The 13,846-nt window shown below is 48.6% G+C and overlaps 1 protein-coding gene and 1 long non-coding RNA gene across 3 annotated transcripts; one reads left to right on the top strand and one right to left on the bottom strand.

Moving 5' to 3' along the window:
* Positions 1-217: 217 nt before the first annotated feature.
* On the top strand, positions 218-13,780 carry LOC112304804 (zinc finger protein 771). 2 transcript variants are annotated; one of them, XM_045195429.3, is made up of 3 exons: positions 218-371; positions 1,020-1,160; positions 10,440-13,780. In XM_045195429.3, the coding sequence occupies exons 2-3, from the start codon at positions 1,029-1,031 to the stop codon at positions 11,250-11,252; spliced, it is 945 nt and encodes a 314-aa protein (XP_045051364.1). In that variant the 5' UTR covers positions 218-371; positions 1,020-1,028; the 3' UTR covers positions 11,253-13,780. The 2 variants fall into 2 exon arrangements, with proteins under 2 accessions (XP_045051364.1, XP_045051363.1); XM_045195428.2 differs by lacking the exon at positions 218-371 and adding an exon at positions 592-660.
* LOC123479731 (uncharacterized) lies at positions 1,613-10,534 on the bottom strand. The gene is made up of 3 exons (XR_006655452.2): positions 10,419-10,534; positions 7,274-7,401; positions 1,613-2,690 (listed from the first exon to the last, which is right to left on the bottom strand). It is a non-coding gene; the product is annotated as an uncharacterized lncRNA (long non-coding RNA).
* Positions 13,781-13,846: the final 66 nt, after the last annotated feature.

Genomic DNA, 13,846 nt, shown 5'->3' with positions numbered 1-13,846 from the left:
ATAAATAAAATCTTTAAAAAAAAAGACGTGAGGAGTGTGAAGCGCGTAGCACAACGCTGGCGCATAGCAGGCCCAACACACAACGGGTCAGCGGTATTTTTTTTGTGGCTGTTGATTTGGTAAGTATGTATTCAAGGAGCAAGATATCTCATGGGCCAGATGACCGGAAAAGCGGCGCCGGTAAAGAAGGAGAAAAGACAGCAAAAGAGGAAAGGGAAGAGGCGCGGAGGTAACAAGGTCCACACGCCAGGCGGGGCGCCACCCAGAGGCCCAGGCCAGGGCTGGAGCGCACGTGGCCTAGTTTGGGCGGAGCGAATGCGCCCATCTGCACAAGACTCCTCTGAGACGGCCACGGGAGACAAGCCTTGAAGGTAGTAGGTTCCAACCGGACTGCGAGGACCTTGAAAGACTGGATGGAGCGGCATGGGGTCCTGTGCTTTGAGGGACACAGGAAAGGGCTGGAGCTGAGTTTCCCATCCTCCTGGGGCAGTTCGTCCCGGACAACTGGGTCCTCGGGATCCCTCCCCTAGTGGGCGGGGTTAGGTTTTCTGACCAATGACCGGGCGCTCCCTAGGCTGCCCCGCCCCCAGAACCAGGGTCTTACTGAATACCCTCACGGCCAGAACCGTGGCCTGGGGCTGCGGGAGCACAGAATTTGGGGTGAGTGCGCCATCCCCTAGGTCTCCGCCCCGATCCAGCCTTCAGCCGGTACCCTAGAGCTCTAGGCCGCTGACCCAGGCGCGGGAGAGTGACTGATCGCGGGGAGGGTGGCGACTCGCTGGGATTGGAGGTTCAAACTGCTCAGGGTCTTAAATGCCGGAGTAAGTGGGGTGAAGGAGTGTCCTCAGAGCTGGTCCCGGGGAAATGCTAGTGCCTAGGGCTGAGCTGGGGTGGGAGAGGAGAGAGCCAGACCCAGACACGAAGGTCGGGCTAGAGAAGCCAGGGCTGCACTGCCTTGCCTGGGCCAGGGCCATAGTGTGGGGCGGGTCCTGAGCTTCTGACTCAGCTGCCCTCCCCAGGACACCAAGATGCCTGGCGAACAACAGACGGAGGAGGAGGAAGAAATGCAAGAGGAGATGGTGCTGCTGGTGAAGGGTGAGGAGGATGAGGGTGAGAAGTATGAGGTGGTGAAACTCAAGATCCCCATGGACAACAAGGAGGTACGTGTCCCACACTCTGGGGCCCCGTTTCCCCTAACCTGGTTCAGTTCCAGTCTCCATGCTACAGAAGCCGGGATCCTGTCCCTACGTTTCCATGAATCTCAGGTTTAGGATCTGAGGGTTGGCAACCCATCCTTCTGCCCCACTGCCCATGCTGGCGTCAAACAGATGTCACACCTACTGTGCCAAGCTCTGTGCTCGGTGCTGGAGAGTAAATGTTATCCCTGGTTCCCCATGGAGCCTGATGTGTAGCAGGGATAGACTGCTAAGTAACCTCGCAGCTATAATTCTGTGTGATGAGTGCAGGTACCAGCATGGACGCTGGGAGCTTAATGCAGACTTGGGTGGGGGTAGGGCCAGGTTAGGCAAGGGTAACCTCTGACTCTTGGTAGCATTTACTATTCTTCAGACACTATTTCAAGCACCTTAGTTCTATAACATAGGTAGTATTTATTCTATTTTACAGGTGAGGAAACTGAGGCCCAGGGTACTGGACAGTTTGGTGACTGGCCCAAGGTCTCAAAGTTAATAAAGAGACAGCTTATCTGAAACCAGGGAGAGTGAGGGGTGAAGTGGGTGACTACTGCAAACAGAAGAAACAGGACTTCAGTGGCTCAGGGAGTGAGTGAGGAGGCACTGGGAGAAGTGTGCAGGTGGCTCGGCCATACTGCGGCATGGATGAGGTTAGGGTGTTTGGCAGGTCAGGTAGGATGTTTGGGTTTTATCCTGAGGGTGATGAAGGTTTAAAGAGTGGAGTTTTAAAAAAATTAAAAGAGGTGTTTTAATATCAGAATATGAGTTAGATTTCCCCATTCAAGACCCTAACTGCCACCCTGCCCAGTGTGGCTCAGTTGATTGGAGCGTTCGTCCTCTGGACCAAAGGTTGTGGATTCGATTTCTGGCCAAGGCATATACCCAGGTTGCTGAGTTCCATCCCTGGTGTGGGCTCATGCAAGAAGACAGAGATCCATGTTTCTCTCTCTCTCTTCCTCTCCCTTACACTCTCTAAAAGCAGTGGGGAATAAATATCCCCAGGTGAGGATGGAAAAAATAAAGAAGATCCGAACTCCCACCCCTAGCCAGTGCAACTCTGCTTATAGCTGGAGAATTCCAGCTGGGCCAGGTGTCTTGGACCAGGCTCTGATTTCTTCCTACACAGGAGCCAGATCTCCATGAAAGTCTTTCTGCCCCCTAGTGGGCGTGATAGACATGAAGCAGAGGTGGCTTATAGCTTTGGTTTCTTCTACTAAAACAGAACTAAATTCTGTTTTTCTTAGGCCCATTGGCCCATCATTCTAGCTTAGTCTGACTTTTCTGGTCCTGTGGATCTCCTGATCTCCCCCTTCCTCTTGTAGAACTCAGACACCAGCCTTGACCAGTGTGTCTCTGTTGGGCCTTCTTCTGCGTAAATAAAGGTTAAGGGATCAAATCCTGGTGAGGGCAATGCCTAGGTTGTGGATTGGGTCCTCTAGGTGGGTACAAGAGGCAACTGATCGATGTGTCTCTCCGTCTCTTTCTCCCTCCATTTCCCTGGAGGAAACAAACAAACAAACAAATAAATAAATCTTAAAAAGTAAAAACAACCTTCAGATTCCAGAGCTTAGGGTGGACTTCTATCTTCATCACTTACCAGCTGTATGACCTTGGGCAAGATTCTTAACATATTTTTACTTCACTTTCCAATACTTGTAAAAGCAAAACCATAACATTTCATACTTCTTCAGTTTGTGAGGATTAAATGAGTTAATACATGTAGAGTTAGAACTGGGTGTGGCACATAATAAACACTTTCAATATTTCCTATTATGCATTCTTCTCACTAAAATTTAGGACTTGGGTCTAGGTTATCCTTCTGCAGATTTTTCAACTCATTTTTATCACAGGCCTTTTTAAGTTGAATCCTGGGGCTGGGGGTGAAAAGGGAAACCAACACGGAGGCCTAGACAGGATTGAGGGCAACAAACTCAGGGCAGTGGGGCAGGCTTTACAGAGAAAGCTTCGTGCGGACTGGGCAAATGGAGGCAGAGGAAGGGCATCCCAGGAGGAGGAAACAACAAAAGCAAAGGCTCAGAGGAGATGGGGCCCGAGAGTTAAAGGCATTGAAAGCCAGCACAGGAACTTAACACGTTGTGTGAGGTCATGCCATGTTATCAGAAGCCTCAAATCAGAAGAAAGACTTTAGATTTTCTCTTTAGAAGACTTACTGTCTGTTGTGGGAAGGACAGGCCATATAAGGCTGGTAGCCTGCTCTAAGGTGGTGATAGCAGTGCAGACAAGACAGAAAGCAGGGGATATTTGGGCACCTTGACTGGACTGGCTGGAGCTAAGGATGGGAAGGTGGAGGGTGGGCGTGGCTAGTCATGACATATAAGTGGGGACAGACTATACATGGTACACGCAGCAGTTAAAAGCATTGGTTCCAATTCTGACTACACCGTTCATCAGCTTTGCCTGTGCTTTCTCGTCTGTAAAATGCGATAAGGAGAGTCAGATGTTTGAAAGCCAGTCTAAGTATCATCTGGGTGACCGTATTTGGAGGGAGAGGGTGGAACTGAGGATTACTCACACACACCCCACAAACATTTAGCATTGCACTGTGCCCACTGCATAACTCATCACCTTGCAGTGTGGTCTTCCCGAGTCCCAGTTTCTATGAAAACAGTGATCTCGAAAGCCTCTTCCAGTGCTGACACCCTACAACTCTTAGCTGTCACCCAGTCCTAGGGCCAGTCATTGTCCGGGACAGGCCTTAATTATGCCCCACGCGGGGGCTGAAGCATTCTCTCACTGCCTATCAAAAGCCAGTCTCTTTAATGAATACAAAGATTTCCTCAAAGGGCTCTCTGCACATCCAACCCTCTCTTTTGCTCCCCCCTCTCCCTCTCCTTAAACCTTTGGTTTTCTGTTTCCCGCAGGATAAAGTCCTGGCTCCTAAGCCTGGCATTCAAAGATGTACACCATCTGACTCCTGTACTGGCTTCATCACCCAACTCCCTTCCCGTGCCCCAGCTTCACACGGCTGGAGAGCTATGGCTGAGCACGGTTTCAGGGCCCAGGCTCAGACTTCACACAAGTGGTCTTGCAGCCTGTAAAACCCTCTTCACCTTTCCACCTGCTTTCTGCAGTAGTTTCTCTACTCTCTTCTAGATCGTGTCTTAATGTTAACATGCATAGAAATCACCTGGGAATCTCGTCTAAGTGAAGATTTTGACTCAGCAGGTCTGGGGTGGGACTTGAGATTCTAACAAGTTCCCAGTGATGCTGGTAGGGCTGGTCTGTGGACCACACTTCCTGGAGCAAGGAGATGGAGGATAGGGATCATATTTTATACTTGGTGCTAAAAAGAAGGAGGGTTCTGTAAAGGTCCAGGGGAAGGAGGCAAGGTGCCTAGGTGACCTCTAACTTGTGAGACAGAATTGCTTCATGACTACGAGGACAGGTGTTTTGACAGGGACAGACTTCTAGTTCAGACCCTGCTTCTGCCATCGATTAGCTGTAGGGCCGTGGAGAGTTTATTAAGGCTTTATTTCTGAGCCTTATTTGCTTATCTATAGAATGGAGCTAATGATACCTAACCCAAAGGGTTGTGAGAGTTTAAAATGAGAACGTGGGTGAAACGCACGTAGCACAGTCCCTGGCACACAGACTGCTCAATAAATGGTGGTTGTAATTATTATTTTAAAGATTTTATTTATTTATTTTTAGAGAGGGGAAGGGGGGGAAAGAGGGAGAGAAACAGCAATGTGTGGTTGCCTCTCACACGCCCCCTACTGGGGACCTGGTCTGCAACCCAGGCATGTGCCTTGACTGGGAATGGAACTGGCAACCCTTTGGTTTGCAGGCCAGTGCTGAATCCACTGAGCCACACCAGCCCGGGCTGGTAGGTGTAATTATTAATTAGGAAGGCACTGGCTGAGGAGGAAACTGGGAACTTTGCTCTGGTTTAAAAAAAATTTATACAGGAAGACAAGATCACCATCTTCAAACACTTGGATTATCCTATTACTGGGACTACATTGTATGCCCATGGTACCCTCTTGTTATAGTGCAGACACCTTTTAGTCTCATTTTAAATCTAATAGTTGTAGAGGAGAACCAAGATGGCGGCGTAGGTAGACACACTACGCCTCCTCGCACAACCAGAGCTGACAGAAAATTGAACGGCAGGGAAGTCCGACACCAAGTAGAGATAAAAAAGAAACCTACATCCAGACCGGTAGGAGGTGCGGAGACGGGCACCGGGGCGGAAAGGACTCGCATGGCCATGGCGGGACCGAGACTGGCGGAGTGTGGGACAAACGGCGCAGGCAGTCTGACCACTAGCAGACCCCGTGGCCCCACATTCGCGCACAGATAAACCGGGACGGACAGTGGGGGAGCGAAGCAGACCAAGTAACCCAGGGCTCCAGCTCGGGGAAATAAAGCCTCATACCTCTGATTGAAAACGCCCATGGGGGTTGGGGCAGCAGCAGGAGAGACTCCCAGCCTCACAGGAGAGGTCGTTGAAGAGACCCACAGGGGCCTAGAGTGTGCACAAGCCCACCCACTCGGGAACCAGCACCAGAGGGGCCCAGTTTGATTGTGGGTAGCAGAGGGAGTGACTGAAGTCGGGCAGAGAGGGGAGCGGGTGCCATTGCTCCCTCTCGACCCCTCCCCCACTTACAGCGTCACAGCGCAGCAACCAGTGTTACCCCGCCCCGGGGAACACCTAAGGCTCTGCCCCTTTAAGTAACAGATGGGCCAAAACCAAAAAAAGAAAAAAAAAATGGCCCAAATGACAGAACACTTCAAAGCTCCAGAAAAAATACAACTAAGCGAGGAACAGATAGCCAACCTATCAGATGCACAGTTCAAAACACTGATTATTAAGACGCTCACAGAATTGGTTGAATTTGTTCCAAAACTAGATGAAAAAAATGAAGGCTATGCTAAGAAAAAAAAGAAAAGTGTACAGGGAACCAATAATGATGCAAAGGAAACTGGGACTCAAATCAATGGTGTGGACCAGAAGGAAGAAAGGAACATCCAACCAGAAAAGAATGAAGCAACAAGAATTCGGAAAAATGAGGAGAGGCTTAGGAACCTCCAGGACATCTTGAAACATTCCAACATCCGAATTATAGGGGTGCCAGAAGGAGAAGAGGAAGAACAAAAAATTGAAAACTTATTTGAACAAATAATGAAGGAAAACTTCCCCAGTCTGGCAAAGGAAATAGACTTCCAGGAAGTCCAGGAAGCTCAGAGAGTCCCAAAGAAGCTGGACCCAAGGAGGAACACACCAAGGCACATGATAATTACATTAGCCAAGATTAAAGAGAAGGAGAGAATCTTAGAAGCAGCAAGAGAAAGGGACACAGTTACCTACAAAGGAGTTCCCATAAGACTGTCAGCTGATTTCTCCAAAGAGACCTTACAGGCAAGAAGGGACTGGCAAGAAGTATTCCAAGTCATGAAAGGCAAGGACCTACATCCAAGATTACTGTATCCAGCAAAGCTATCATTTAGAAAGAAAGGGCAGATAAAGTGCTTCTCAGATCAGGTCAAGTTAAAGGAGTTCATCATCACCAAGCCATTATTATATGAAATGTTAAAGGGAGTTGCCTAAGAAAAAGAAGATAAAAAATATGAACAGTAAAAATGACAGCAAACTCACAGTTATTGACAACCACACCTAAAACCAAAACAAAAGAAAACTAAGCAAACAACTAGAACAGAACCAGAACCACAGAAATGGAGATCACATGGAGGGTTATCAATAGGGGATTGGGAAGGGGAGAGAGGGGGGAAAGGTACAGAGAATAAACAGCATAAATGATAGGTGGAAAATAGACAGGGGGAGGTAAGAATAGTGTAGGAAATGTAGAAGCCAAAGAACTTATAAGTATGACCCATGGACATGAACTATAGGGGGGAATGTGGGAGGGAGGGGGTGGGCAGGATGGAGTTGAGTGAAGGGGGGGAAATGGGACAACTGTAATAGCATAATCAATAGATATATCAAAGAAAAAAGAAAGCAGGAAAAAAAAATCTAATAGTTGTAGAATTTAAGACATGTAAGGTCCTTTGATGACCACCTAGTGTGGTATTTGCCAGTTACCATGTAAATCACTCACCTGCTGGCCTCGTTTACTTAATGCTTTTCTTCAGATAGATTCACGTTGTTTTCGTTAAATCCACCTTCATCCAAACAATACTACTGATGGAACTGTGGGTTTCATGTGATCCATTGGTTTTCTAATATCTATGAAAATTAATACATAGTGATTGTAACGAGATAAAAGTGTGCCTACAGAAGACTGAGAAATCTCTTGCATCCTGTGGTGTGTGCATACCTCACGTTCGGTGTTCGGTGATTTTGATCTCACCTAGCCTGCCTCACCTTCCTTGTTCACCCAGGCCTGGGAAGGGAGTGACTTGCCTGGGGTCTTAATGAGCTAGTCTCAGCCCCCTCTTACCACGAGTTCTCCTGGGGCACCCAAGGCCCTACTCCTGCAGCTGCAGCTACCAAGAACACTTGTGTGGAGAAGTTCTTCCTAAGTCAGTGAACCCAGCATAAGGAAGGCCTCAGGCTGGGCAAAGTCATCTTAAAGAAGGATGTCAAAGAAAAAGGGGCCAGAACAAATACAGGCATAATAGGGAAAGTTCTCTCTGCAAGGGCTGACGTGTTGAAATGAAACCAATAGGTGTCAAAACCCGGGCAAGACAGGAAAGTGTGACCTTGAATTCAGACTGTGCCAAATCTGCTATGGGGAGTTTCTCGATTTAAAGTATCAACTTGTATTTTTAACTTTGAATCCCTCTTGCAGAGTAGCAGGGACTTGGAGTCCACCCTCTGTCACATCTAGGCTGTGCAAGTGCAGGGAAGTGCAATGCACCTAAGGGTCCTGGCCCCCACTGGCTCCGGGGATTTAATCTCCCTGTGCCTCAGTTTTCTCCCTTTTTTCCCCACGATTTTATTTATATATTCTTAGAAGGGAAGGCAGAGAGAAGAGAGGGAGAGAAACATCGATGTGTGAGAGAAACACCCATCAGCTGGATGCTGCTACTGGGGAGCAGGCCGGCAACCCAGGCATGTGCCCTGACTGGGAATTGAACCGGTGACCTTTGCTTTGAGGCATGATGCCCAACCAACTGAGCTACAGCAGTCAGGGCACACCTGAGTTTTCTCAATTATCAGAGAGAACACCTGACTCAAGGAGGTGACAGGAAGACTTAATACAATTATGTACATAAAATAGCATTGTTGAAGCTTTACATTGTAATGTTGGGATCACTATTAGCAGTTATATGTACTGTTTAAAGTAGAGTTCCCTCGGCTGCTCACTAAGTTCCCAAACTGCCTTGTGTTCCAGTTTCTGAGTTGGTTACCAGAAGTTGACTGCCTTCTTCCACAGCATTTTTAAGACCTTGAATTTGCACTCACTGCAACTTAAGGAAAAAAAAAAAGTGTTAACTGCTCCTTAGCTGTCATTTAGTCTCTGTTAGCTTGTTTCCTTATCTATAAAATAATATTGTGCCCTGGCTGGCGTGGCTCTGTGGATTGAATGCTGACCTGCAAACCAAACGGTCGCTGGTTGGATTCCCAATCAGGGCCCATGCTTGGGTTATGGGCCAGGCCCCTATAGGGGGTGCGCAAGAGGTAACCACACATTCATATTTCTCTCCCTCTATCTCCCTCCCTGCCCCTCTCTCTAAAAAGAAATAAGATCTTTAAAAAAATAAAATAATATTGTGATAACTAATCTGGGGAGAAGGTAAGATTGTCTTTTCCTTCATATGTGCTGAGTATTTATTCATTCATGAGTTAATAATGTACATAATTGCTTGGCCAATAGAAGATACTCAGCATCAGTTTTGCAGGGATGAGCCTTCCCTTTTCTAAGGAGAGAGCCATATGCCTCAATATTCATGTTCTTTCTACTGTTAACACAAAATATTAACATAATACAACATTAATACTGTTAATACCTTTTCCCTTCACCTGCCTTTTACAAAACACTTCTTTCTTTTTCTGATTTTATCTCTAGAAGCCCAGACTTCATGAACTGGCTCATTTTCAATTTAGGCCTCAGAATTGTATTTGGGTTTTACCCTTGCCTTCCTCACAGCTTAAAAAATGGTAGGTGCTGGATCTTCAAAAATTTATTAAAAGGCCTAGATTTTCTCCTGCCTTGGCTTCCAAGACACCATCTGGCTCCTACTCTTACTGCCCCAGGCTCTCTGTGCCCATTCCCTGAGTAATCTTATTCAGTTTCAAGGCTTTATAAACCATCTATGGACTGATGGCTTCCCAGTTAACATGTCTAGTCTAGGACCCCTCCTGAGCTCCAGATGTGTCAAGAATTGCACATGTGATCTGAAACGGGTCTCACCTGTCAGTTTGTTCTTCCCCAGCCATTCTGGTAGTTGCTAAATTCAAATCCTTGGAGTCATTTGGTTCCTTTTTCTGTATGTCTCATATCTAATCTGTTTATCAAATCTGTTTTCTCAAATGGCAAAAATATATTCAGAAGCAGACCACTTCTCGCCACCTTCACTTCTCACCCGTCACCTGGATCTGAGCCACTGTACTCTCTTGCCAGATATACTGCAGTACAGTAGCCTCCTCCCTGGGCCCCTGCTTCTGCCCTGTTTCCTTCTGCAACCCCGGCAACCTGATGGAGGCTTTTGAAGTGAGTCTGATGTGGTCATGTCCGTACTCAAAACCTTCTAACATCTCCTCTACTTGTTCCACATCTCATTCATATCGCAAGGCCTTAGGCTGAGAGATCCCCTCCAGGAGCACCCCATGGATTACTCTCCCCCTCCTGCATTCTGCCCCAGGCACTTTTCCTTGCTCTTCCTGGAACTTGCAAAACTCCTACCTCAGGGTCTCCCTGTTCCCTCTGTAGCCTGCTTTCTCACCTCCTTTAGATCTTTGCTCATGTTACACCAGTAGTTTCTTAATCTTATTAAATCTGCAGCATCCCCCTAACACCAGCAGTCCTTATCCATTCTTCCCGAAAGCGGGAATTTAAAAAATTTCATACTGAATCCCCAGTGCCTAGAACAGAGTCTGGACACTTGTTGAATTCATAAAGAATAGCTAGAATGATGCCAAACATTGACATGTGCGTTAATGCAGTATGTAATTTAATGGGCACAGCTGTTCTATGAGGCAGGCACCCTTCCTTTCCTGTTTCACACAGGGCAGACTGAAAGATTACAGCTTCCAGACACCTAGGACCCTGGCTCTCAGGCCTATGGGTCAGGACTGACCTGTCCCCTCTCTCCCCGTAGGTCCCAAGCCAGGCGCCAGCGCCATCTGCTGATCCGGCACGCCCACACGCTTGCCCAGACTGCGGCCGTGCTTTTGCTCGCCGCTCCACGCTAGCCAAGCATTCGCGCACGCACACGGGCGAGCGGCCCTTCGCGTGCACCGAGTGCGGCAGGGGATTCTCGCAAAAGTCGGCGCTGACCAAACACGGCCGCACGCACACCGGCGAGCGACCCTACGAGTGTCCTGAATGCGACAAACGCTTCTCGGCTGCCTCCAACCTGCGGCAACACCAGCGGCGCCACACCGGGGAGAAGCCTTATTTATGCACGCACTGCGGCCGCCGCTTCGCGCAGAGCTCCAACTACGCACAGCACCTGCGCGTGCACACGGGCGAGAAGCCCTATGCCTGCCCAGACTGCGGACGTGCTTTCGGCGGCAGTTCGTGCCTGGCGCGCCACCGACGCACGCACACAGGCGAGCGGCCGTACGCATGCGCTGACTGCGGTACGCGCTTCGCGCAGAGCTCTGCTCTGGCCAAGCACCGGCGTGTGCACACTGGGGAGAAGCCGCACCGCTGTGCGGTGTGCGGCCGCCGTTTTGGCCACCGCTCCAACCTGGCGGAGCATGCCCGCACGCACACGGGCGAGCGGCCCTACCCGTGTGGCGAGTGTGGCCAGCGCTTCCGCCTCAGCTCACACTTTATCCGCCACCGTCGTGCGCACATGCGGCGCCGTCTCTACATCTGTGCTGGCTGTGGGCGAGACTTCAAGCTACCCCCCGGAGCTACGGCTGGCACTGCAACCGAGCGCTGCCCAGAGTGCAAGAGTAGCTGATCTCTTATCTGGTCCTGTCGCTCTGGGGTGCTAGTGTCCGGCACATCAGTGTTCCTGAACCGACTCCGAGGGTTTCGACCCTTGGACTTAATTAACGTGACAAAGTGCTCCCCGCCACCCTGGTCTAGGATAGTGTGGGATGGCAGGCCTGGCTTCCCAGTACTGGGAGAGGTGGATCCCTGCAAACCATGCTCACGTCCCTTCACTACAAGTCCTCAGCCAGTGTTAGTAAATGAAGTGCTTGCTATATCCTCACCTGGTCCTGGCCTGTGCTTGAGGTGGTTGCGGGGAGGAGCCAAGTTGGGGTTTCCCCCAGGCTAGGCAACACAGGTGAATTATCATGGAACCAAGTGGGGATATAAAGCCAAAAGCATCCCTGGAACTGGGTTTGTGTGTGGAGTCATATCTGGAAGGGTCCATAAATATAGCACATTTGTGATCAAACAGGAACTACATTCCGCAGGGCGTTATAGTGCCATGAGCTTCATGGAGCTCAGTGTGTAATGAAGAGAGAATAGTACTTCGTAGCGCTGTGTTTAGAGCTTTAAGTGCTTCATTATTATTAGCTCATCTTCAAGCTCAACATCCCCAAAATAAGTAAGTCTTATCTCCATTTCTGCAGATGAGTAAGTAGCTGACAGCCAGTGAAGGACAGACAGCAACAAGTAAATAGGCATTTGTGGTCCATTGTCATTGGAGCTTTCGTGGGAAAAGTTTGTTGTTGATTAGTCTTTAATGCAGTCCTCAACTTTAGAGGTTCTTCTCAAAGGTGATAATTTTTGGTGGTCTTGAAGGCTAAGAAAGAGATGGGGATGGGCAACTGGACAGAGCCCCAGAAACTGCTTACCAGACTTACAGCTTGTAGATATCTACTGGTGGAAGGCAGGGACAAAAAGTAAGGAGGTTAGCAGGCAATAGACCACTAGGGATCTTAGAAGCCAGATGAAAGGATCCAAAGCAGCAAAGAAGCCTTGAAGAATGAAAGGGGAGGGGTGGAGTGGACGTACTAGGCTAGAATTTTGGAGAGGAGGAAGATGGGGATGACTTCATTTCTTAGCTTGGATGATGGCCGTTAGTGTCATTGAGATGGTACAAGATGTGTAGGACAGTAGAAGTGGCAACAATTGTTACACCTACTCAGGACATACTGAATGTGAGGTAAATGTGAAGGGTTCAGGGAGGTGATTGGAAATAACAGCTTGGGGATATCAGGTCTGGAGTTCGTGATATCTCATTCAGGAGAGGGTACCTAAGAAAATCTGTGAACAGCCAGAGGTAAAAAGAAATCCAGAAGTGTCTCCTTTAGAAAATTGAGAGGAAAGTTTCACAGAGAAATGGCCAGCACAGTCAGATTCTGCTCTGGTGCCCGCTGTTTAGGAGTTTGGGGAAGTGGGGGGCAGTTTCAGTGGAACAGTGAGGATAAAAGCCAGCCTTCTGTGGGTTTGGGTATAAATAGGAGGATGGGGAAGCAAAGTGGATGTAGATAACCCTTTTCAAGAGGCTTGGCTGTGAAAACTGTGAGAGAAGTAGCTGGAGGAAGTTTGTTGGTTTGGTCTATAGGGAGGAGACTCAGTTTTTGTGCTGGTGGGAAGGCTGATGGAAAGGAAGAGAAGCCGACTGTATGGAGGGGACAGGAGATAACTGACCAAGGAGAGGGAATGAAATCAAACCAGTAGGGATAAACAGGTGGGTCTGGGAACAGAAAGCTGAAGCAGTTCCAATCTGGATAGTTTTAGCTGGTAAGGAAGAGGTCACTGGTTAAGAGGGATAAGGTCACTAGAAGAACGAGGCCGTTAAAGGGGATGCCTCATCTTACTATTGGGGAAGTAGGCCCACGACAGCAGCAAGAATAATTTAAAGGTCTTTTTCCCAGCATTACCCCACCCTATGAGGGATGCAGGCTACAGGCATCTCAAAAAGGAAGTGATGTGCCCGAGGTCACACAACAGATAAATTACACACAGCTAATAGTATCTTTAGGTGCAGAGGTAGGATGAGAAATTGGTCTTGGGAGGGCAGGGGAGGGGGCAAGAGGCCCAAGCCCAAGAGGAGTGGAAGACCTGTTCTGTTCCACATCTGAGACCTGACCCTGATTTGTGCTGGGTCCTGAGGCTCAGTCCTGGGCCCAGGCCTACCTTAACTGGTGATGTTTCCTGCTGTGAGCCTCTGAATGTTTTCAGTTGAAAGACAGATAATTGCAAATTTACAAAGTACCTACTATGTGCCAGGCACTGTCCTAAGCACTCTACCTACAATAACTGACTTAAAGTTTACCGCCCTATATCAATCAGGTAGATACTATTATTTTCACTTTAGGTGAAGAAACCAATAAACACCATCCAGCTGATAAGTATCAAATATGGCTTTTGAACCTTGATGTCCTGGCTCCAAAATCTGGGCTTTTACCACTAAGTACAGCCTCCAATCTTCTGTCAGAGGCTCCAAAGGGGAAACAAACTTGTAGGAGATCCCACAGGGGACCTGCTAGAAACGAGATCTCTGCACAGCATGTGGGAGGTGCGGCAGACAAAGAGCAACCCTGGTTCCCCTCTGTACTACCTGTTGAGACAGAGCCTCCCCAACAAGGATCCAGG

This window comes from Desmodus rotundus, chromosome 1 (genome assembly GCF_022682495.2).
Source record: "Desmodus rotundus isolate HL8 chromosome 1, HLdesRot8A.1, whole genome shotgun sequence".
In the NCBI taxonomy this organism is placed as follows: Eukaryota; Metazoa; Chordata; class Mammalia; order Chiroptera; family Phyllostomidae; genus Desmodus; species Desmodus rotundus.
The sequence above is the reverse complement of the archived record's forward strand: the minus strand, read 5'-3'. Positions and strand labels throughout refer to the sequence as shown.